Raw genomic sequence first — 23,960 nt, 5'->3', positions numbered from 1 at the left:
CCCACACGAAATAGAGGACCAGGTTATTCCACCAATCACCAGACGGGGCTGTTGGAGTGACACCAGGCGTTGACCAATCATTAGGAGGACCCGGGTCTGACCAGTGCCTGTTGAGATGGCCGAAGGGCTGAGGAATATATTTCTGCGGCCAGTCAGCGGGCAGAGCGTGAGCGTGACATTTTATGGTAAACCAATCAACTGATGAGTCGAGTTGATGGACGGGCGCTTCAAACTAATCGACAGGAATGGAGATTGAATGACAGCGGCCGGTATCCAATCTTCGGGGGAAACCGGAGACTGACAGTGATTCCGAGCCAATCAAGCAGCAGAGGTTGGAGAAGTGGCACAGGCAGGCAACAGGGGGCGGGAGTAGGCGGATCCTTTCAGGCCGCGGCTTTGTGGTGAGTGGGGATATGGGGACTAGGGGGCAAAGAACCCCCTGAGCCGGGACTAGTCGCCCTCGCCTCCCCCCGCACCGAGACCCTCCGGCCCCGCTCCCCTCACGCGGAACCAGAACGGGCCCCTCCCCCCACACCGGGGACCCCCGGCCCCGCTCCCCTCACGCGGGACCAGAACCGGCCCCTCCCCCACCCACCGGGACCCCCGGCCCAGCTCCCCCCAACTGAGACAGGCGCACTCTGGCCCTAGCCCCCTAAACTAGGATCCCCCTGAGCCCGGCTCCTCCCACCCGCCAATCAGCCCCCCGCCTGACCCCCCTCCGAGCAGCCCTGGCCTGACCTCCCTCCCCTTGGACCCCCAAGTGCTCCTCGCCTAGTTTGTGCTGTAATGTGGGGGGCAACCACCTCCTCCCTGCCCAGGCTTCCCCACCCAGGCCCCATCCCTAGAGCAGAGACCCCCCACGCCAGCCCTCTCCCCTCCCAGGTTAACACACCTGCAGGCTCCTCTCCCATCTCAGGGTCACGTAGGGGAAAGTGAGACAGGGCCATGTTAACACACGCCACCCATGCTAGAATGGGGGATGCCTGCTCTAGCCAACAGCCAATGCTGGGGAATATTGGGGGGCACCAGCTTCTAGCCTGACCCTGGGGCGGGGGCCCTGCCTAGGGGGATGATGGGAGCAGGGGCTTCTGGCTACTGTAGCCCACAGGAAGAGGAGATTCTGGATAGGGTACTTTGCAGCGGGAGGGGGATAGAGAGGCTCAGCATGAGGTGTGAGGGCCCACAATGGAACAGGCTGAAGGGGAAAGGGATGGGGGTGGGTAAGGGGCAGATAATGAAAGATGCAGGGCAAGTGAGGCCCCAGTAGAGCCCAAGAAGGAACGGAGCTCAGACTGAGGCAGCAAGGGGACAGATATGAAGCATGAGGGATGGGCCCCTTATGGGGCAGTCTGGTGGGGAAGGGATGTTTCCTCACCCCCTTCATCTGCAAGGTAACTCTGATTCTCTCTCTCTCTCTCCCCCCCACTCCCAGGGGGCTCAGGGTTATGCCAACTGCTGCTCCATCCTCCTGACCTCCCTTCAGCATGGAGTTCCCTGACCACAGTAAGCACTTGCTGCAGAGCCTGCGAGAGCAGCGACACCAGGGCTTCCTCTGTGACTGCACCATCATGGTGGGCAACACCCAGTTCCTAGCACACCGGGCCGTGCTGGCCTCCTGCAGCACCTTCTTCCACATGTTCTACAAGGAGCGGCTGGACAAACGGGATCTGGTCTGCATCAACAATGAGATTGTCACAGCACCAGCCTTCGGGCTGCTGCTGGAGTTCATGTACCAGGGCATGCTGGCCTTCAACGACACTCCAGTGGAGGATGTGCTGGCTGCTGCAAGCTACCTGCACATGAATGACATTGTCAAGGTCTGCAAGAAGAAGCTGCAGGCACGGGCACTGGCAGAGGCTGACAGCACTAAGAAGGAGGAGGACTCCCCAGCCAGCTCTGAGTTCCTGCCCAGCACCTCCAAGTGCCAGCTGCAGAGCCCTGAGGTCCTGCCACCACCTCTGCATCTGTGTGAGGCAGGAAAGAACAAGAAGGAGGAGTGGAAGAATAACCCCTTGGAGAAAGCAGGCCCCCAGCAGCCTCCAGCACCAACTGCAGACATGGCAGATACTACCCAGCCAGGCATGGAGGGCGACTCCCCCCGTGGCCCCGTCTTGGGTAGGCCTCTTCCCCCAGTCACTGCAGACGTTTCCCTGTCCAGCCCCAGCAGCTCCACCGAAACCATCTCCCACAGCTACTTTCCCCCAGGCAATGTGGCAGAGGCACCATCCGGCCTGGAAACCATCCCTGAGAGCTTAGCCGTGGAGCCACGGATGGGCAACTTAGATGGCTTCTACCCCAAGGAGCTGGACAGGGGTCCCATCAAAGTGAAGGTGGAGGCCATTGTAATCTCTGACGAGGAGCCAGACACAGTGGAGCAGCTGGAGAGGCGGAGCATGGAAATGAGGATGGAGAGCATCTTCCAGAGGCCTACAGTGGAGGTGGGGCCAGCTGGGGGCTGCAGTCGCCACCCCGATGGCTTTGAGGAGCCTGGTGGCATAGAGGAGGTGTCCTCAGAGGGCGGCTTCCTTCCACAGGAGCATCTCCCCTACCACATGATCCCAGTGCCGGGTGGACAGGGCTACTCCAACATGGTGACACCACCACTGCATGAGCAGATGTACCTGCCAGAGTACGAGGCACACCCCAACTTCGGTATCTTCACTGAGGATGTCCCCACCTGCAAGACGTGCGGCAAGACCTTCTCCTGCTCCTACACACTGCGGCGCCATGCCACTGTGCACACGCGCGAGCGCCCCTATGAGTGCCGCTACTGCATGCGGAGCTACACCCAGTCTGGGGACCTGTACAGGCACATCCGCAAGGCCCACAATGAAGACCTGGCAGCCAAGCGCTGTAAACAGGACGTGGAGAACCCCTCGTAGTGAACCACATCTACCCCATCCAGGGATCTAGGACAAGCCGGACGCTCCTCAGCAGTACAGGGGAAGCCTTTGGATTCTCTCCTGTAGAGATGGGTTGGGGGTATGGTGAGGCCCCCCCAGATGCTAGCAGGGAATTTTGAACTCTAATCAGGAGCCACAGCAACCATAGAAACAGGGGCCTCACTCCAAACCAGCAGCTGCTCTGGTTCATGCCCTTGATCAGTTGTCTTCCTGCCCAAGCCACATGTACCACCTCCCTGCCTGCTGGAAGGAGTCACTGTCATTTCTTATACAGGGTAGACCTGTGCTGGGCACACTACACTGGCGTTTCCCCCCTTGGACTGCTGCCAGCTTTGTAAATAGTTTGGAAATAGCTGCATTGATCAGAATAATTTAAATTCTAACCAGGAAACACTTCCACATATATTTATGCTCAGAGTGGGTCACAGCAGGTGGGAGGTCAGACCCAGGACAGTATCTGACTGTCAGGGTTATTACCGCCCTGGGCAGGAGCTCTTCGCAGAGAGGGGTTTAGAGTGATTGCTTCAGAGTTTGAGCAGAGACACAACCTTCACTTCCCCCACCATCCACTCCCAGCGCTGCCCCTTCTCTTGGTTGTTTTTAACTTAGCATAAATACTTATGCCCAGACAGACACACTCTCCTTGAAGGTTACTCTCATTCATCTTAATCCCCCTTAGACAGAGGCTCCACTTTTAGGGTTGTATTTTTAAGTAAATCATGGTTCTCTTTTCAAGAGGATATAAAGTGAGTTTTAAAAAAAAAATGGTTTCCCCCCAATGTGGGTGGCCCTTCCAGCCCCCCAGGAATGAGCAGGGAGTAGCCCAACATCCCAGAGGCTAAGTTCCCAGCAGCTATGAGACTTTAGGGCCAACTAGCCCTTCTGCAAACCACCCAAGAAGGGACAAAAAGGTGAAAGGTGGGTTATTTGCATGGAATGGTTTGTAGCAGTTTTGTCTGTGCTGCTAACTGTGGAGCTTTTGGGCGCAAGGGCAGATCGGTAGACAACGCCTACAGCCAAGAAACCTGCTTGTGAAAACCCTCCTAAGGTTCCAGGCTAAGAGTTTCTGCTTCCTATTGTTTTTAGTGTCATGGCAGTATTTGGGCCCCTGACTGCTCAAGACCACCCCATGGCCCTAGCTCTTTAAGCTAAAGTTGCCCCTCCCAGTCAATACATCTTTGTTCCCCCACACTGCCCCAGCAGTGAATGCAGCAGGAGGGACAGACTCCAGAAGCTGCTGTGCTGCTAAACGGTCCTCAGATCAGCCCTTCTCCTCCATCTACCAAACCCAACAGCCCAGAGCAGCCATCTTTTATCTGACTCATCATTTGATCCTCTAAATATAAAGCCCAGAGTGAAAGTGCTTCTAGGACTCATTTCTGTACAAAGCCAGGAGTTGGGGTCACTGCCCAGGACAAAAGTTCAATAGTAAAACTAGCACCAAGTGCTTCCGCTGTCTGTGCTGTGGTCTTCTCTCCAGCACGTTTTGGTTGTTATTAGAGGGGTCAGCTCCACTGCAGCTCTGGCCTCTCTGGCTCAGGCCGACAAAAGTCCCTTTATCTGCAGGACAGGCTGCGGCAGCGCAACCTGCATGATTCACTCCTACAGTGGAGGAGGGAGTTCAGTCTTTGTGGCTCCTACCATTATTACACAGGCAGTTGGCCTGAGGCAACCCCGTTGGTGGGGTGATATGGTCATTTAGCCACTGTTGGTCTGGAGCAGGGCCTTAGAGATGAACAGCACCAAGCCCCACTCACAAGGGCTGGTTGAGGTGAGATTCCATAGTTTACTCAACCCTGCTAAGAATAGCATGAGAAGAATGAGGTGAGCGGAGGGGGACAAACCCAGGCTTCTGGCCAACTCCAGAGGGGAGACCCTTAAAGCCCCCCCTTCTGATGGGATTTCCAGCTTCAAACTGCTGTGCACCTACCTGCCTTAGCCAGACTCCAGAAGCAGCACAAGAAGATCACTCTTGTGCCATGGAAAGGGGGCCTCCAAGGTGCTTTGTACTAGGGGCAGAACTCCCACCCAGATGAGAATTAATTTGTAGGAAAGTGAGAATCAGGAAGAAATTTTTCTACTCCCCTCAACTCTGAAGAGGAAAAATTCTCACACACAGTTCCAAGTCCCTCTTTACATCTGTCTGGTGCAGGAGTCTCTGCAATCAACAGACTGGGACTCCAGAGCAGGGTACAGAACAGGAACTGCCTATTTAGTGGATGCTCCAGCCTCCTCAGGCATGTTCCCAGAACATGAGAACAGATGCTTCCCCTCCCTGCAATAAATCAGTCTTCCCAGCAGCAATGGAAGGAGAGGTCCTGGTACATGCACACATGTTGTAGGCAGCAGGAAAGACACTAGCTGCTATCTCAGCCCACTCCTGCTCTACACCATTAGAAGCTTTGGGTGCTTAGATAACACAGGCCTTTTTAACCCAGCTTTCCTTTGCCCACTGCCGAATCAGTGACAGCCGCCAGCAGAAAGCAGCCTATAATCTGTCTGAAATGAAGACAGGCTTCCAGCACGGCGTCCAGGAGCTTTTACTAACCCAGCAGTACTGGAGAGGAAAGTACACCGCACCAGCTAAACAATGCTCAGACTGGGGCCTGCTAAGCAGTTGTGGGTCCAGGATAGGGTTACCACAGCACAGAACCTCCCATCCAGGACAGATTATTTGCACCAAGATAACAGGCCCAAGGGACCATGTGCTCTAAATACAGTTGTAACTAGTGCACTCCCCTCAGGCCTTTCTACTGACTGGTGGCATGAGGTGCTTGCACCTGGCAGGGTGGCTCTCAGTGCAGTCATTACTCTCAGCAACTGCAGTGGCTTAGCCATGCTGGATTGGATTGCCAGTCCCATTTCACACAGACAAGCATTTACAGAAACATGTTTAACGGTTAACTAGTGGTTACAGGATATGCTTCTAAAGAGAACACATGTGCAGTCTAAAGGACAGACCGTGCTTATTCCATGTGCAGGATTACCTTCCCTCCTGCACCACTCAACCTCCCTTACAAGAGAACCAGTCTACCCCACAGCTAGGGCTGCCCTCGAGGAGGAGGTTCACCCCTGTTCAGGGAGGTGAGGGGTCTCCGGTGGGTCAGCATTGGGGCTAGGAAAGTTGCTGGAAGATAAGTTTACTTCCTCTTATTCCAAAAGCTACTACCATGCGAGTTCTATCCCAAGGTCAGAGGGAACAGGCTGGGCTTTAGCAGACCCAGGTGGTGCAGCAGGAACTCAGAGCCAGCACTGAGCAGTGTCCTACAACACCACCCCTTAAGCAATGGGGTCCTATTGGTCTCACGGGGGGGGGGGGGAGGGAAATCACACTGGCACCAGTGCAAGAGACTGGTGGGTGTGACTATCCCCACAACACAGAAAGGACCATCCCATGGGCACCGCATGACACAGGGTGAAAGCACTTGCTCTGAGCTAAAGGGGCCCTCACTCTGGAGTCAGATCTTTCCCTTTGAAGCAAGTCTACTCAGGCACCCACCTGGGGAAGGAAGGAAATGGGCAGGTTCCTTGGCATCTCAGCACACCAGGGTAGATGCCCCACTGGCCAGATAGGAATATCATTCCTACTCTGACCGGAGGGGGTGGGATGACACCATTTACCAAGCAGCAACATTAGAATGGGCAAGAATGGCTCCTCTCAGAAGAGCAGGAGTCCAAGGCAACCAGTGGCCTTAGCCAAACATCTCCTGGGAGGCGTAGGTCATGTAGAGGAACCCGTCCTCATCTCGGTTTAGTGTGTACACCTCAGTCATGGTGAGTGACATGCTGACCAGGCTCCGGCTACCATCCACCAGCAAGTAGAACGACTGGGTAGAGCTGAGGGCCATCCTGTTCCTGGAGAAGCAAGAAGGCAGGAGAGCTGAGTCCCATCTGAAGGTAAGAAGGGAAAGCACTGACTGGTCTCCCCTGAGAGCACCCACTGCCTGCCTTGCCCAGGGGGGAACTGGACTACCTGGGCATTGCCTGCACTTGCCCACAGCCACCCCTGCACTTAACCCACAACAGCAGCCAAGGAGAACAGGGGTCCCCTACCCAGGGCATCCTGGAACAAGAAAGGGCTGTTCAGAGAGCTGCAGTCTCTGCATTAACCTTTGGTAGCACCTCTCCCAAAGCTGTATGGCACCCCTGAAACACAGCCAGGGGCATCCTAAGGGGGCTAATGACTGCCCAGGTCACAGCACCCCCCTATGGTGTCTCAGGTCAGAGACAGAAGCAGCACCTGGGGCACAGACACCAAGGGTGCAATACCAAGCCAGACCCCCACCTCCAATCACACACACACCTCCTCTCTTCTCTTACCGGATAATGGTCACAAACTGCCCCATGGTCAGCTCCTGAGGGACCAGGAACTTGGTTCTATCCAATGCTGGCAGCACCTTCTCCTTGGGGTACCGCTCCAGGATCACCTGGAAAACAGACACGTGGGAAAGGGAGGGAGGCAGCACCCCTCCCTGAGGCCACGCTGCTGAGATGGGCACAACCCTTTCCCTGCACCTGCGGAGTGGGGGGGGGGGGGAAGAGAAGAGGTGAGGGACTATTTCCCACGCAGTGGCTGGTGTCCTTGGCCCCAGGCTACACGCTAAGCGCCCCCCACGCCCTACCTCCTCCCGTCAAGCGGTCGCCCTGCCCACTCACCGGGAGTTTGCTGGGGAACTTGGAGCGGACCGCGGCCACTTCGCGTTTCCTGGTAGCTGGAATGAGAAGCGGACCCGGGAAGAAGGGTCACAGTCACGGGGGCCGAGCCAAGGTTTCCCCCAGCAGAGCCCCCCGAAAATCGTGAGAGATCCCGCGCGGGCAGCACCCATTGAGATCTGGATACTCAGAGGGACCATCCGGGCCGGGCCGGCCCCCCGCCGGGGGGTGGGGGGGGGGGGGGGGGGACAGGGGCAGGCAGCCAGCCCGGAGCAGGTCTCTCCGCACCCCAGCTGCAGGGGGAGCTCCAGTCCAGCCCCCTTGTTTAGCTCCTGGGGCGGGGGGCTCTCCGCTCCGAGCCCACAGAGGGGAAGAGGGCAGGGCACCCCGAGGTCCGCCCAGGGGCTTCCCCACAGGGGACGCCCTACCCTCGAATTCCCCAGTCTCTCCCTGCAGGGACCCGCCCAGGGGCTCCTCTCTCACCGAAGCATTTCCGCTGCTTGAAGGGAGCGCGGGGCTCCCGGTTGCTGGTAACTGGCAGCATCTTGCAGGGCGCTGAGCGGGGCTCGCCTACCCCCCGGAGCCCTTTAAATAGCGCCGCTTGCGCCTCAGCGCTGCTCCAGCTGCAGCAAGATCCCCCTGCAACTCGCCCCGCCCGCGGGGGAATCCCTAAGGCCAGGTCCCTGCGGCTACTGGGGAGCGCACGGGCCCTGACGGGACTGGGGGCTCCTGGTGGGGAGCAGGGCACTGAGGCGGGGGGAGGGTTTTTCTTCTCTATGGGCTGATTTTGCTTCTGCTCAGAGAAGAGGGAGTCTGTTAATTGTAACCCCCCCCCCATGATGGGGATGGAAGCGGTTATCTGTTAATTGCCCCTGTCCTCTATGATGGGGGGGACAGAGGGGCCGAGGGGTCTTGTTAATTGCCCATGCCCCACATGGATGGGGGGTAGAGAGGAGTCTGTTAATTACCCCTGCTCTCTATGGTAGAGGGGTCAGTTAATTGTCCCCTATGATGGGGATAGAGGGGGATCTGTTAATTGTCCCCGCCACCCATGGATGGGCGATAAAGAGGGAGGTGTATTAGTTGCCCCTGCCCCCTGTGGTGCCCCCACCTCCGACACCCCATGCACGTCCAGCGGCTAGAGGGGAATTCGGCCGCATGGTTATTGAATCCCTTTGCCTGGCTCCGTAAAGAGCCGCAAGCAGGAGCCCACATGGCTGGGCCCCGGGGTGGAAGAGGGGGAGCGAGAATGGACGAACAAGCCCAGGCACGGACTCACAGTCACTCCCAAGCCCCCCCCCCCCCCGCCGGCCAAGGTGGGGGCCGGGCCCGGGGCTGCTATGGGAGGTGTCGCTGGTCCGGGGCATGGGGAAGTGACCTGTCCCCAAGGGAGCTGGGGCTATATTTGGGGGAGAATCTGCCCCTCACTGGGGGAAGGATTTGGGGACATTGGCCCCTCGCAGGATTTGGATGGCATTTCACCCTCCCATGGGGTAATGGGGGCCTGTGCCCCCTATGCTGTATTCTGGGGGGTGCAGTGGGGTTATTTTACCCCTCGGGGTGTGTCTGCGGGTATTTGCCCCATAGTGCATTTGAGGGAGGGTCTAATGGGTTTTTGGCCCCCTGGTGCACGGGGGGGGGAGGGGATACAGGATTTACCGTCTACTCCCCCTTTGATCCTCACTTCGTTCTACGAAATGTTTTGCCCGGGTCGGACCCAATCAGGAGCCCGGGGCCTTTGGCCCCGCCCCCACGTGACTCTTTCAAAACCAGCCCCTTTGTTTGAGCTGGTGTGTGTGCTGAAAGTCCCTGGCAAGAGGAGCCGGTGGCGGCTTCTGGGGGTTGCCTCTGTGCGTCCAGCTCCCCCATGGTGCATGCAATTTATCATCCCCCAGCCTACTCCTGGTGCATGCGACTTACCAGCACCCCTGCTGCCGGTGGATGTAATTTACTCTCCCACCCATCCTGCCCCGTGCATGCAATATACCCCCCTCCCGGCATCCTGCTCCTGCTTGCGGTGCACACTTCCCTCTGCAGCTGCTGTACCCGGTGAGTCCTGGTTGCTGCACCTCCTTCCTCGCCCAGTCGATCCTGCCCCTGGTGCATACACTGCCCCCAGTTCTATTTTTTCCTATTCCCGGTGTATGTACCTCCCCAGGAGCTGCGCCCCCAGTCCCTTTCCCGGTGCAAGCCCCCACCCCCACCCCCACCCCGCTGATCGGTGTCGCTTGCCCCGGCGGTCCTCATGGCCCGCAGAGCTGTGCCGCCCTCCCTCTGGTCCGGGAGCGACCGAGTGCGGATCGGGGAGCGGCTTCAGGCCAGCCTGGCCGGGATCCTGGAGCTGGGACTGCTGAGAGAAACGCAGAAGGGAACCGTGGAGAGCGCCCTGGGCATCGGGGACCCGGCGGGGGCTGTCCCAGGGGGACAGCGACAGGTGAGAGTTGGCGGGGGGGCGGCGGGAATGCATGGGCCAGGGAAGGGATTGTTGGGTTTAGTATGCGGGGTGGGGTGGTGCTGGTGGCCTGTGATATACAGGAGATTACATGATCTGGCCTTAAACTCTGTGACTCAGCGGGAGGGGCTGATTATGGGGGAGGGAAGAGTACAGGGGGCCAAGGGAGTGGAGCATGGGTAGCTGGGGTACAAGTAGGGGAACTTGAGCTAAGTGTATGGGTTGGGGGCACAGGCAGGGTGTGTGGGGTACTGGGATATGGAAAGCTAAGGGGATGGGGATGGCTCTGGGTTAGGAGTGGGGTGTCGGGGAGGAACATGGGAGCTGGAGTAGGAGTAAGGGGGGAAGCTATGGTTGGTGTAACTATGGTGTGATTGGAGGTGTGATGGTGCAGGACTGGGGGTGTGATATGTAGGCTGAGGCATGAGTGAGGGGGCAAAGGGGTATGCTGGAAGGGAAGGGGCAATGGTTGCTGTGACCATGGGGAGGTTGGTTGCAGGGTTAGGGTCCAGGGGAGTTCTGGGGGCACAGGATACAAGTGGGGGAGCTGGAGGGCTCCCGGGCTTTGAGCAGGCTGGCATCCCCAGGACTCTGCCCTGGGATAGTGTGTGCCCCAGTTGGAGAAAAAAATTCTTTTTGCAGCAAGCAAGCCAGGAAAGCTCCCCAAATGCAACAACTTTCAGTCTGTGGAACAGCCCTGGGGGCTGCCAGCCCGGACCCAAGCTGTGCCTCTCCAGCCCTATGCCCTGCCTCTGGGAGTGGCTCAGATGGTTTAAGGGAAGGCACAAGAAACTCCAGTGTGGAGGACTATGTTGTGCCCATGAGGAACCCCCTGCTCCCTTAGGGGCTGGATTGTGCCCTGAGGCTGAAGAGTCTGCATCCCTTATAGCCTCTTCTCCTGTCTGACATACCTGGACATGTTCCCATTATCCACAGATGTGTCCAGCCCTTTTGTGAATCCTGCTAGGCTCTTGTCCCCAGTCATAGCTTGTGGCAGTGAGTTCCACAGACTAATTCAGTGCTTGTTTCCTTTCTTTGGTGTTAAATGTATTGCCTCTTTAATTTCACTCAATGTCTCTTTGTTCCTGCATCAACTTTGGGGATAAATGGAGTCCCCAGTCTGCCTTCTCTATGCCAGTTACTATTTTGTGTAACTCTCTGATGTCCCTTATCTGAACTAAACAGCCCCAGTCTCTTCCAACTTTCCTTAGACTGAAGTCTCTCCCTGTCTTCTAATTCTGGTTTGTATTTGCACCCCTCCCAATTCCACTTCCTCCTTTTTGTGGATAAAGTTTGTGTAGAATGTGGCATGTGGAGGAGTTGGTAGGTTCATAGCCTGATGCTGGACAGCTTGTTTTGTGAGTTGTTTCTTATAAATTCTCTTTAGTCACTGCTTGAATGCAGCCACGTCTGGTGTGGGCTGGTGCAGCTTATCGAACAGCACATTGCAATGCTGCTCAACAGCTTAGGAGAGGAAGGAAAAGAGAATCCATGATCCCTCTTAGACTGTCTCGTCATATAGGATGTATGCAGAGTTGTAGTCATATTGGTCCTAGGACATTCGAGAGACCAGGTGGGGGAGGTAATATCTTTTATTGGACCAACTTCTCTTGGTGAGAGAGACAAGCTCTTCTTCAGGTCTGGAAAACATACTCAAGAGTCAGAAGTACTTGTGGCACCTTAGAGACTAACAAATTTATTAGAGCATAAGCTTTCGTGGACTACAGCCCAAGAAGTGGGCTGTAGTCCACGAAAGCTTATGCTCTAATAAATTTGTTAGTCTCTAAGGTGCCACAAGTACTCCTGTTCTTCTTTATACTCAAGAGTGTCACTACTAAGTACAAGGTGGAACAGATTGTTTAGCGTAAGTAGTTACATATTTCAAGGCACCATTCAAGGTGAAGTGGCCTGTTAATGACTTATGCTAAACAATCTGTTCATTCTTGTATTTAGCGGTGACACTCTGAGGCCATGTCTACACTACAGAATTATAGAGCTACCACAAGTAATTACTTCGCTTGTGTGTGTCTATGCCAGGGGTCGGCAACCTACGGCACGTGTGCCAAAAGCGGCACATGAGCCGATTTTTACTGGCACACTGCTGCCAGCCGGGGTCCCAGCCACCGGCCCCTTCAGCCCCCTGCCTGCCTGGGTGAACGGAATCCTAGGCTGGCAGTGGGCTGAGTGGGGCTGACGGCCAGGACCCCGGCTGGCAGGAGCCGGCGGCCGGAACTCCAGACCATCAGCTGGCTGAGCCGCTCAGCCCACCGCCTGTCTGGGGTTACGTCTGCCGGCCCCACAAAGCCAGCTGCTGGTGTAGGGTTCTGGCCGCCGGCCCCTTGCCAGCCGGGGTCCCGGCCCAGCTCAACTTGCTGCTGGCCTGAATGGATGGAACTCCAGGCCGGCAGCGGGCTGAGCGGTTTAGTGCTCTGCTGGCCTGGGGTTCCATCTGCCGCCTGTGCTGCCGGTCTGGGGTCCCGGCTGCCAGCCCCGCTCATCCCGCTGCCAGCCTGGGTGAACGGAAACCCAAGCTGGCAGCGGGCTGAGCGGGGCTGATGGCCAGGACCCCAGCTGGCAGGAGCCGGTGACCGGAACTCCAGACCGTCAGCTGGCTGAGCCACTCAGCCTGTCTCGGGTTCCGGACGCCGGCCCCGCTCAGCCAGCTGCTGGCCTGGGTGAACGGAACCCCAGCCGGTAGTAGGCTGAGCGGGGCCAGGACCCCGGCTGCCAGGAGCTGGCAGACAGAACCCCAGACTGGCAGCAGGCTGAGCCGCTCAGCCTGCTGCCGGTCTGGGGTTCCGGCTGCCGGCCCCTTGCCAGTGGGGTCTCGGCCCCGTTCAGCCCGCTGCTGGCCTGGATGGACAGAACCCTGGGCCGGCAGTGGCTGAGCGGGGCGGGCGGCCGGGACCCCAGCTGGCAGGGGCCTGCGGACAAAACCTCAGACCAGCAGTGCGGGTCGCAGACGGAACCCGAGACCGGCAGCGCGCTGAGCCATTTAGCCCACTGCCAGTCTGGGGTTCTGTCAGGAGCCCCTGTAAATGTAAAATTTATTTTGGCATGGGAAACCTTAAATTACTGAAGACTTCGCACGCCACTTCTCAAAGGTTGCCGACCCCTGGTCTATGCTTTGCACTTTGTGTCTGTGGTGCATGTTCTCCCCAGGAGCGCTTGTATCGTTTATACTGTCAGCGTGGGGCCGCTCCTGAAAGCCAGTAACAGTCGACATGAGCAGCACAATGTCTACACTGACACTGCGTCGACTGACTACATCGACCGTGACTCTACGCCGCTCGTGGAGGTGGAGTTTTTAATTCAGCATAGTGGGGCAGTTACATTGGCAGGAGTGAAATTTAAGTATAGACACTTCTATAGTTAGCTGCCTTGCCTCAACCTAACTCTGTAATGCAGACCAGACCTGAGTACGTTTCCCAGACCTGAGGAAGAGCTCAGTGTAGCTTGAAAGCTTGTAACTCTCCCCAGTGGAAGTTGGTTCAATAGAAGATATTACCTCACCCATCTTGTCTCTTGTCATATAGGAGGCAGCGTTTCGTGCCTCCCTCGTCTGCCCTGTGCCACAGGACCTAACTAAGGGGTGGTGTGTGCTCTGCTGTACTGGGGCTGCGCTGTTTGCGTTTCTCAGCCTGCTTTGTCTGGAATGGATGTGCCCTCGTTTGTACAGTCAAAGCCCCAGGACAGGGGAGTTGGAGCCTTGTGGGGCTTCAGGGGAATTCTTGGCATCTCTTCTGACTCTGTTTGTCCTGAGGCTGGGAGCTGAGCTGCAGGGAGGGGGATTCAGGCCTAGGCTGCTGACCTGGCCTTGGCAGGTTGGTCTCTGTGGATTTGGCTTGCAGGGAGGTGGGCGTTGGCTGGCCAGGCCCTGTGTGTATTAGAGGAAACAAACCACCTGTTGTTTACAGTGCTCACTTGCTTCCTGCCTGGCTATCCTCCCAGCTCAGCTCTGCGCTGGCGTGGGCAGTGCCAGCTTCTCTGTCAGAACCGGAGTCTTCTCCTAATAAAAAACGGGGGAAACGTCAACTAGCCAGTTCCAGTGTAAACTAACCCTGGGACAGGCAGCAGGCTCCTCCCTCCATCCCTGCCCTGCACACCTGGCATGCAGGGGGAGGGGAAATAGGGGAGAGCTGCCCCAGGGCAGCCTGGCTGGTGCATGCCTGCTCATGCATAGTAATGCACACAGCTGTGCCTGTACTGGGGGGAAGAGGATATCTGAATAGCTGGGAGTCAGCGACCTGCCCCCTCCCAGGGACAGCAGTGAGGCCAGACCTGGCTTTCAGGACCAGCTTGGCTTAAGGCCAGCAGAGGCTTTGAATAACCAAATGGGTTGGGTGGAGGCATTGAGTCAGGGGCAGGTGGCAGAAATATCAGTGTGGTCTGGCCGTTCTCCAAGGTGAATGGTGCATGTGTGGACCCTCCATGCACACCCTGGGCACCCCAGCAAGCCCCTGCCTGCACACCCCTCCCCCCGAACCTTGAAATCTTGTACATGCCCCCTCCGCTCTGCCTGTGTGGAGCATGTGTCTCTCTCTGCTTCAGTAGGTAAGATGGAGGCAGGGGAGGGCTCACACAAAGGCAACAGCTGCCCGGCCTGGGAGGGATGGAGCTGAGCTGAAAGGCAGAAAGGGGCCTCTGGGCTCATGTTTCACTCCTGCCGCCAGCTTGGCTCTGGGGCCCTCCCCCCTCTTCCTCACAGGCTTCCCTAGCCTGGCTGTTAGTGGGACTTGGGGGAAGTCCCATTCCTTCCCACCCCCCACCCCCACGCAGGAGAAGCCAGGCATGTGGGACAGTAGGGATGATGCTATGGCGCATGCTCCCTAATGGAACAGGTCACTGTGGCTGGTGCTGGGGGCCATGGGGCAAGGCCTGGGTGTATCTGGGGCCATAGGCTGGGGTGGGTTGGAGGGAGCAGCACCTGTTTTCCACTGTGATTTCCCCCTCACCACCATATTGCCTCACTGTTTTTTTACCCTCTTGAACCCCAGAGTCCAATAAAACCTGAGCCAGCCCCTCCTCTTGGGGGGAAGCCACGGGGCCCCCCAGCTCCACGTCAGCCAGGATACAGATCTGCAAACATCTCTGGGTTAAGAATGACAGGGCCAGCCTCCTCCCCCGCTCATGGAGGAAGGGGGATGGATGGGAGGTTGAGGTAAAGTGCAGGGAGCTGAGGAAGGTTGTGATCTTATCAGTACTTCTAATCACCAGCCTGGGGTCAAGGTGCATCATCCCTTGGCCTCCTGAACTCCTCACCTGGCTGTGGCTGCTGCTGCTTCCCAGTTCCTGGGGTGGGCAGGGAGGCCCCTGCCTTCCAGCTCTCGGGCTTACTGTTACCGCCACGATGTTGATGCCCAAGAAGAACCGGATTGCTATCTACGAACTCCTTTTTAAGGAGGGAGTGATGGTGGCCAAGAAAGATGTTCACATGCCTAATCACCCAGAGCTGGCAGACAAGAATGTGCCCAACCTCCATGTCATGAAAGCCTAGGGTGACCAGACAGCAAGTGTGAAAAATCGGGATGGGGGTGGGGGGTAATAGGAGCCTATATAAGAAAAAGACCCCAAAATCGGGATTGTCCCTATAAAATCGGGACATCTGGTCACCCTATGAAAGCCATGCAGTCACTGAAATCACGTGGCTACGTGAAGGAGCAGTTTGCTTGGGGGCACTTTTACTGATATCTGACCAATGAGGGTATCCAGTATTTGCATGATTATCTTCATCTACCCCCTGAAATTGTGCCTGCCACCCTGCCCCGTAGCCGCCCTGAGACTGGCAGACTGCGGCCCAAAGATCTGGAAGGTGAACGCCCTGCATGTGTTACTCGGGGAGAGGCCGACAGAGATACCTACAGATGCAGTAATGCTCCACTTGGTACTGACAAAAGGGCTGAGGCTGGTGCAGGAGGAGCTACTGAATTCCAATTTAGAGGTGGATTCGGTCGTGGACGTGGTCAGCCTCCTCAGTAGAATTCTCTGATCATGTTTTTGTGTATAATAAAATAGGTGAAAATCTAAAAAAAAAAAAAAAAAAAAGTGCTGTCCGGCGGGGAGAGAGCTAAGACACTCTGTGCTGGGGGTACAGTGGCCAAGCTGTATGCCACCCCCACACCTGGGGGGAGATTGGGAGCAGTTTGCCCTCCCTTAGCTTCCCATCCATTGGAGATGCCTCCGGGCTGTTTCCCAGCTAGGGATATGTCTAAAGCTGCTGCAGGGGGGAACATCTGCATAGGTGGAGGAAGCCTTGCCTAGTGGGTTGAGCACGTGGCTGTGTGCAGGACTCCTGGGTTCCCTTCTCAGCACTGCTGCTTGGTCTGTGCCACCTGGGGCAGGTTCTGTCTGTGCCTGTCACTGTAAGGGAGGCTGATGCTGCCTGACACCCCTGGGAGCTGTGGGGGCTAATGGGCAGGGTGCTCTGAGCCTGGAAAGCGCCAACAGTAGCTTTGCAGAGCTCACTCAGCAGTGGGCTCCCTTCTCCCTTGGGCAGCTGCTCTGGGGCAGGGCCGGGCTCCTGGCTCATTGGGGCACTGGAGCCTAGACATGCCACACAAGCTGCAGCTTAGAATTGGTTTAAAACCCAATAGGGCTAAACCAACACCGCACGTGTGTGCGGACGCAGGAAACTGGTTCTGTCCCTTCAGCCTGCTCCTGTAAATGTGCCTTCAGCAGTGACACCATGCTGAGCCAAGTTTGAATCAACGGGAGGCCATGCCTGCAGCACCGATCGGTACCTCAACGCCTTAGTTCAACCTGTGCAACTCCCTGTGTGGACCAGAGCTTACTGGAGTGCAGTGCCAGCACAAAGGGGGGGAAAAGGGCCTGCTCTCCAGGGGGGAGGAAGGGTCCTCTGCAGTGATGGGGCGGGGGGTGATCTCGGAAGGGTTCCGGGAGTCTCTGTGGTGCCCAGAACAGTGATTGAAGGGAGCCCCCTCAATGGGGGAGGGTTCTCTGTGTGATGGGGGCCCTGATCTTGCTCAGGTAGCGGGGTCTATTCAGTGCCCAGCAGGCCGGGAGGAGGGAGTCTGGGGTAGAGTTGGGGGCCTGTGCAGTGCCCAGTGCCATGGAGGAGGCCCAGTCGTAGTTGGGGCTGTGCTCTGCCAAGCTCCTTGCAGAGACACAGAGCTGGGGCTGGCCCTGGATGCCAGGGCCCTGAGTGGCTGGTGGGTTTGGTGGCTGCTGGCATCTCTCTGACTAACCCTGTTCATGCTTCTGCCCCAGCAGGGATGGGGCAGTCTGGGGGCTAAGGAACCACTGCCCCCAGCTAAGCTGGACCGGAGCAAGTCTGAGGACCTGCTGGGCATCCCTGAGAAGCCATGTGTCTCCTACTGTTCCTCTGAGGGCATCGATGTGGGACGCCAAGCCGGGAACAGGGACAGCAGAACACCAGCGACGAGCCTGGCCTTGAGAACCACCGGCTCCAGCGAGCAGCTGCTGCTCCCCAAGAGGCCCAGGGCACAGACAGAGCTTAGCTTCACTGCACCAGAGACCTCAGAGGCCGACTCCAGGCCCAGCTCAGGTATGTCCAGCAGGGGTTGGGCCCTGGCAACCAGGAGCGACAAGGCACCAGGGCCTGCTCAACCTGGGTGGAGTGTGATGCGAGCAGAGGCTTCGAGCTGGGCCATATACCTTGTCAGGATCATCCTCCACAACCCAGAGTCCTTGGGACTTGTTAGTGGGGGACTCGGCAGGAGGAGAGACCCATCCTGTTTGGGGCTGGCTGGGGGGAGAGATAAGGACAACCGGTCCCCTGCAATGAACCTCTCCTCTTGCCCCAGGGTTCTACGAGACCAGCGAGATGGGCTCCCTGTCCAACTCCTCCACGTCCATGCACAGCGAGTGCCCAGGAGGCTCGCACTGCAGCGTCGGTTCCCTCTCCCACCTCCCAGGCCTACGGGACAGTGGCTGTTCACGGCCACGCTCCACTGATGAGGCCACCGTCCGGCTTCTCGACCTCCGGCTGCAGCGGGTAATGGGACCCAATGCTCCCAGCAGCCCCCATGCTGCTGCCAGGAGACCAGTCTCAACAGGTAAGCAGTTGAGGACCAGCTCAGGGTGCGGAGCCCTGCTGCCAGCCAGTAGGATCCTGGGAGTAACAAGGTGGGAGCATGACCCTGAACCTGGCGGGGGGAGCTGACTGATTCTAACTTCCCCATTCCCACAGGGGCTCTGGACACCCTGCCAGGTGCCGTTGATGCCCCCAGACCCATGGCAGGGTCAGTGCAGGACTGTCCCATACTGCCCGTTCTCTGATTTTCTGCATCCCAGGCAGGGGTGGGGCCTGCCTGCTCCCCACTGCCTCACAGATACTCCAGGAGCATTGCGCTGAGTTGTCACAGATCTCAAGACCAGGAAAGTGCTGGACAGCCTGGCCCAGGGACTCCTGTATGTAGCTTGCCACTCATGGCTGAGCTAGAGCATGCCTACAAGGCCTGGTCTGCACTAGAAGGCCTCAGCAGTGTAAAACCCCACCCCCTAACCAGTGTAGCTCGCCCCAGTGCAGCTGCAGTTATACCAGCATAAAGGTGCTGTACCCCAGGAGAGTTTATTCCAGGAACAGCTAAACCAGGTCAGTGTAACCACATCCCCACTGGGGAAGGGATGCTCTATGCTTTCGCTACACCAGTGTGGCTACAGTGAACAAGGCCTTAGAATCCTGGTCTTAATTTACAGCCCCCACCCCATGTCCCACTCTCCCTTGTGATGGGAAATCAACCATCTCCCTGGGTCTGTTCAATGGCTAATCACTCTCCCTTTTAACAATGTGCTTTCCATCTGGTCCGAGGCCAGGTCTGTCGCTGCCGGTGTAGCTATCCCCATAGGCTGTCCCTGTGCACTACACCAGCAAAACACGCTGAGCGTGGCTGCACCGTAGACTGACAAAACGGCTCTTGTCCCGCAGCACCAGCGAGATCTACCACTACCCCTTTTGCCAGTAGTTTATTCCAGCCCCACTGAGCGCACACAGCTCTACTGGCAAAAGGCCTTTTTTGGATGGTAAAACTGCAGCTATGCTTGGGCTTTTGCTGGCACAGCTATGTTGAGTGAAAGATGATTTTTTTCACCCTTCTCCCTGACAGAGCTGTGCTGGCAAAAGCCATAGTATAGACACAGTTATATCAGCTAAAAAGGCCTCTTGCTGGGGAAACTGGTCTAAGCTGCACCTCCACTAGGAGGAACTGCTGGGGTAGCTATGCCTGTTTATCTGTACCAGCTGACCCCTCCTAGTGGGGACAAGGCCCTGGTCTCAAGGCAGGTTTTCAGCCCTCGACTTGTTCTCCTAGCTCTCCTCTCAACCTGCATTGTTGCCCGGGGATCCCTGCCAGTGCCCGTGGTCACCCCTAGGTCACCACTTAGCCAGCTGTGTCCAGCTCAGATACTGGGTCCAGTTTGGTACAGCCAAGCCCCATGTCATGCCAGGAATATTGGCCCAGGCACCTGGTGTCCCCTGCCAGGGCAGAGCCCGTCTCTGATCCGGGATGCCTGCTGTCTACTCTCTCCACAGGGGACCTGGAGTTCCTGCTGAGCCTGGGTGAGCTCTCTCCAGCCTTCCCTCAGCTCCTACAGTACAAGTGCGACCTGGTGTCCCGCAGCACCAGCGAGATCTACCACTACCCCAGCCCGCTGCATGCCGTGGCCTTGCAGAGCCCACTCTTTACCAGTGGCCTGTCCCGAGGCCCATCCCAGGAGGACCTCAGCGAGCGGGCAGCCATCCCCACTGTGCAGGAGGGCTCTCCCCAGAGTGGGACAGCCCCCTCAGAGGAGCAGCGCCAGGTCCAGCTGGACCGTTACATCGCCAAGCTGGTGCTGAGGTACAGGTGTCGGTCGGCGGCTAGCCGCACAGAGCCTGGCTACCTGGCAGGGCACCAGAAGAGCCAGTCCATGTCATCGGTCTGTGGCTCCCCGCTGGGAGCTGGGCCGCTCCCCGGCTGGAAAATCCGCAGGCGCATTTCTACCTGCTCCCACCTCCGCTCTCCAGAGGGGCCCGACAGTTCCCAGGCCCTGGACGGCCCAGGGGGCCGGGGCTCCACCGCCTCCTCTGTGGGGTCCAGCGAGCGTTCAATGGGGTTGCTCCTGGAGCAGCTCTCGCTGTGCCAGGAGCAGCCAGAGGGAGCCGGCTGGGCCGAGGCCTTGTCCTGTCATCCCCATGTGGTCAGGGTCAAGGCCTCCTCCAGGAAGGCCCTTGGCACTGAGCGGGAGCGGCTGTACAAGGGCAAGCATGCCTCGCGGGAGTTGGTGAAGGCAGGCGAGGGTGCGGAGCGCAGCTGGCTCAGCCCGCGGGAGCTGCTTCGCAGGATCAGCCTCCGGCGCAGGCCAGCTCTCCGGGCAGAGGGCGGGAGCTGCTGCAGCTCAGAGGTGAACGTCCGCACGCCGAGGCCTGTGTATCGCTGCAGCTCCCAGCACTGCCTGGAGCCCCCGGGCAGACACAAATGGGCATCTGTCCTGGAGATCTCCAGCCAGGCCCTGGGGAGGCCGAAAGCCGAGCCCTTCCCCCCACCAAGCCGCCAGTTGGCCTTCTCCACAGACTCCTGTTTCCCTAATGGCAGCCAGCTGGAGCTGCAGCCACAGCGGGCTGAGGGCAGCAGTGCCTCCAGCCTCAGTGAGGTGGATTCTGTCAGCCTGAATGGGGATTGGCGACTGCGGCAACTGGGCCCACCCAGGGCCCGCCCGTTCCATGCCTCTGCCACACTGGATTCCAGCAACCTGGCCATGGCCAGCTTCAAACTACACAGGACCCGCTCCTTCAAGGAGCTGAAGAGGATGGTGAGCCGTTCCCTCAGGCCTCTGGCTCCCAAGGCCAGCGGAGCCTCCAAGTGACCTCCTCTGGCTGCAGGCTGCTCCCAAAAACCCTGTGGCAAAACTCCCAGCTAGCCCCATACTTTGGGGGGGGACCTCGTTTACTGGGACTGCCTCCTCCCCACAGTCTCTTCACCGTCCCCTCTTCATGTCTCTTCTCTGTGGTAGACAGCTGACTGGAATTGGCAGGGCCTGGTGCTTCACCCACCCTGATCGCCAACAAGTTGGGGAGAGGATTTAGAAGCAGCCCCTGCCCAACGCTGGCAGAGCTGCAGTGACAAGGCTGGCACAGGGGCACCCTCTCCCTACAGTACGGACAGGCCAGAGCAGCCTTCTCCCTGAGAGGCAGGAAGCTTGAAATGGCCCCCCAACTTCTAAGGGTGGGATGGGGCAGGAGTCACACTGGGCTCTAGGGACTGTATCTGGGCCCCTAGTGTGGGCTTGAAATCAAATGTTCAACAGGTACCACAGGCCCCTGCGTCTCCCATAACCTAGGTGTGTCTAGGTGCTGTTGTCTGCCCAGCTGCAGCAGGCAGGCGTTCTGTGTAGGAGGAGCTGCCTGGCTCTGGCTGCACCAAGGAGCCTCATTGCTGGTGTCAATTCTAAGTGAAAAAATAAAAAGAAAAAATGAATGTGAAGGATTTGGAAGGTGTTTTAGAACTGGGGGCGGGGGGGGTGTCTGCTGGCCTGGGAAGGGCAGCGCCCCACTCGTGTTAAATGCTGGCCAAGAAGGCAGCGGGTGCTCTCTCTCTCTGTCCATGCATAGGCTGTTTTATGAGCATGGGTGCTCACATGCAATCCTTCCCTGGCTGTTACAGCCAAGCCCTGCATTTTGTTAGCTGCTGTGGCCTTAGCCTTGGGTGGGGGTGCAACCCAGTCGGCTGTTGGCAAAATCCCTGTGCACTCCCTATCTTAATGCCCGCAGCTTACCAGGGGAGAGAGGATAGGATCCTTGCTGTTGTTGGGAGGACTTACCCTAAGGGCAGCATTTAGAATAAGTCCAGGCAGCACCTGTGGAATGGCAGCAGGGGGCTGTGAACTGGACCCCCTGCTCTATTTCATGCTGCTGCTGCTTGTCAGATGCTGCTTGTATTAACCCCATGCCAGCTGCCTCCATGCTAATAACTCCCCCTCGGAGCCCAGCACTTGTCCCTGGAGCTGGGAGGAAACCCCAGCTGTAAGGTGCTTCTCTAGGTGAAATTCAGTAGCCTCAACCTGTGCCATCACATGGGGTTTATCAGGTGTGTGGGCCCAGGGGCTGGCCTGCACAAGAGAGATCTTCCACTGCTTTCTCACAGGCTCCTTGCACCCATGGCTTGGCCTTCCTGGCCCTTGCTTCATCACTCCTGCTGGTGCCCTGCTGGCTTGTGCATTAATTCTGAGCCTAGGAGGGAGAGGAGAAAGACCCACCAACAGTAGTGCTGCCCTCCCTGAACCTCTCACCTGCACATCCCCTGCTTGGGGAGGGGTTGGCTGTTGCTCTTGGAGAAAAGGGAATAAGCAAGGGGGATAGTAAAGGGTGGCCCCATTACTGCATGAGGTAGAGTCACAGACTGTTTAAGGCCACAGCAGGCAACTGGATCATCAGGCATGAGGCACCAACTCGAGCAGTTCACTGCATTGAATCCAATACCTCTTGACTAAAGCATCTTCCAGACAGGCTGTCTGAGAGTCTGGAAACCTCAGGAGATGGGGGAATCTACCCCCTACTTGGGAGTTGTTCCAATGGTAAATCACCCTCCCTAGGAAAAATGTGGCCCTTAATCAAGTCACCTCTTTACTAAACAGAGCGAGCACCGTCAGTTTCTCTGGGTTAGGCACTTCTCTCGCCCTCAAATAGAGTCTGTGGCTCTTCCCTGTATGCTGGCCAAGGCCCTGCTTAAAATGTGTATCACAAAACTGGATGCAGGATTCTGGGATCAGTCTCCCCAAGGCCACAGCTAGGCAGCTTGTTGGGCGTATAGAGGAGAGGAGCGTGGCCTTTCTGAGATATTGTGTAATGACCTGCTGGGCTCTGCTACAGCTGCAATACCTTTTCCCCCATTTCCTGGGGCTGCAGGGTGCTGGAAAGAGGCATCCACTTCTCCAGTCAGTTATTTATTTCTCCTGCATGAGCCTTGCCCTGTTCTGCACGACACCACACAGAGGAAGGAGAGAACTTGGCCCTGGCATGAGCCATGGCACCTGCTTCACAGTGGCACAGCCAGCAAGGGCAGGAGAATCGCTTACCTGCTCAGGAAGGGAACTAGGAATGTCCCAGGCTTGGGTTTGGCCAGGGCAGACGGAGCACAGCGCATGTAGGGACTGGGCTGTGCAATGGCTAACCTACAATGCAGAGGCCTTGGCTACATACAAACTGGTTGAATTAAAGTGCAGCAAGACCCTGGGTGGAGTGCTCTTGGCAGCTCCTAATCTGCTTCAGCTGCACTGAAACTGGAGTGTCCACATGGAGCTCTGCAGCTGTTCAAGTGAACCAGTCTTCACTGGTGTCGCCCTCTGTGCAGACAGGCCCCCTTGGCCCCAAACCCTGATCAAGAGAGGCCGTGCCCCCGTAGCTTGGCTGCCAGGGACCTTGGACCCATTCTGCCCCCGTTCCCACCCCAGCCCCTGCTCCTGTCCCCTCTTCTGCCCCAGCCCCCGATCCTGGCCTTGTTTAAAACAAAACACAACAATCTTCCTGTAGTTCCTAGCGATCCTTGTCAGGCAATCCCACAGCTTTATCTAGCCCCTGGGAGCCCGGGGCCCTGGCTTCACATTACCTGGCCATGACCCCAGTCACAGCCTCACATCCCTGTGCTCTTATCTCCCTGGGGCAGATGCCAAGACGCGGGGTGGTGGAGCAGGTCCCTGCTCCTGGCTGGGTTGGATCAGCTTGTCACCTGAGAAACCTGCACTTCCTACCTGGAGTGGATCCCTGGATCTTCCCTCCTGCCCCTCTGCCCTCTGGGGCTGAATCCAGCAGGCCAGGCGGAGGGGCTGCTGCACCAGGCACGCTAGTGGAGGAGGCTAAGCCCAGCTCTCAGGACAGGACAGAGGTGGTTGGGGGTCACCCTCTAGGATGGAGCAACGCCATGCACTGGCCTCACCTTAGTACTCTTTAGCCTGGGCCCTGGGGCTGAGAAGCTGGGGCAGCACCAGCAGTTTGCTGG

At 57.6% G+C, this 23,960-nt stretch overlaps 3 protein-coding genes and 1 pseudogene across 4 annotated transcripts; 3 read left to right on the top strand and 1 right to left on the bottom strand.

Annotated features, from left to right (window-relative positions):
* Window positions 1–326: 326 nt before the first annotated feature.
* Window positions 327–4,266, top strand: ZBTB3 (zinc finger and BTB domain containing 3). The gene is made up of 2 exons (XM_054034213.1): window positions 327–401; window positions 1,433–4,266. The coding sequence occupies exon 2, from the start codon at window positions 1,485–1,487 to the stop codon at window positions 2,880–2,882; it is 1,398 nt and encodes a 465-aa protein (XP_053890188.1). The 5' UTR covers window positions 327–401; window positions 1,433–1,484; the 3' UTR covers window positions 2,883–4,266.
* Window positions 4,267–5,427: 1,161 nt separating this feature from the next.
* On the bottom strand, window positions 5,428–8,824 carry LOC128840359 (microtubule-associated proteins 1A/1B light chain 3C-like). Its single transcript, XM_054034214.1, has 4 exons — window positions 8,040–8,824; window positions 7,560–7,615; window positions 7,224–7,330; window positions 5,428–6,758 (listed from the first exon to the last, which is right to left on the bottom strand). Exons 1-4 carry the CDS (start codon window positions 8,392–8,394, stop codon window positions 6,596–6,598), a joined length of 681 nt encoding a protein of 226 aa, XP_053890189.1. The 5' UTR covers window positions 8,395–8,824; the 3' UTR covers window positions 5,428–6,595.
* Window positions 8,825–9,225: 401 nt separating this feature from the next.
* Window positions 9,226–21,426, top strand: LOC128840357 (dapper homolog 2-like). Of its 2 annotated transcripts, none has more exons than XM_054034212.1 (4): window positions 9,226–9,990; window positions 17,239–17,533; window positions 17,793–18,044; window positions 19,520–21,426. In XM_054034212.1, the coding sequence occupies exons 1-4, from the start codon at window positions 9,802–9,804 to the stop codon at window positions 20,830–20,832; spliced, it is 2,049 nt and encodes a 682-aa protein (XP_053890187.1). In that variant the 5' UTR covers window positions 9,226–9,801; the 3' UTR covers window positions 20,833–21,426. The 2 variants fall into 2 exon arrangements, with proteins under 2 accessions (XP_053890187.1, XP_053890186.1); XM_054034211.1 differs by having other exon boundaries at window positions 17,236–17,533.
* On the top strand, window positions 14,959–16,012 carry LOC128840360 (40S ribosomal protein S10-like; annotated as a pseudogene).
* Window positions 21,427–23,960: the final 2,534 nt, after the last annotated feature.

This window comes from Malaclemys terrapin, chromosome 7 (genome assembly GCF_027887155.1).
Source record: "Malaclemys terrapin pileata isolate rMalTer1 chromosome 7, rMalTer1.hap1, whole genome shotgun sequence".
NCBI classification, from domain to species: Eukaryota; Metazoa; Chordata; order Testudines; family Emydidae; genus Malaclemys; species Malaclemys terrapin.
Note: the sequence above shows the minus strand (reverse complement) of the source record. Positions and strands in the feature narration are given on the sequence as shown.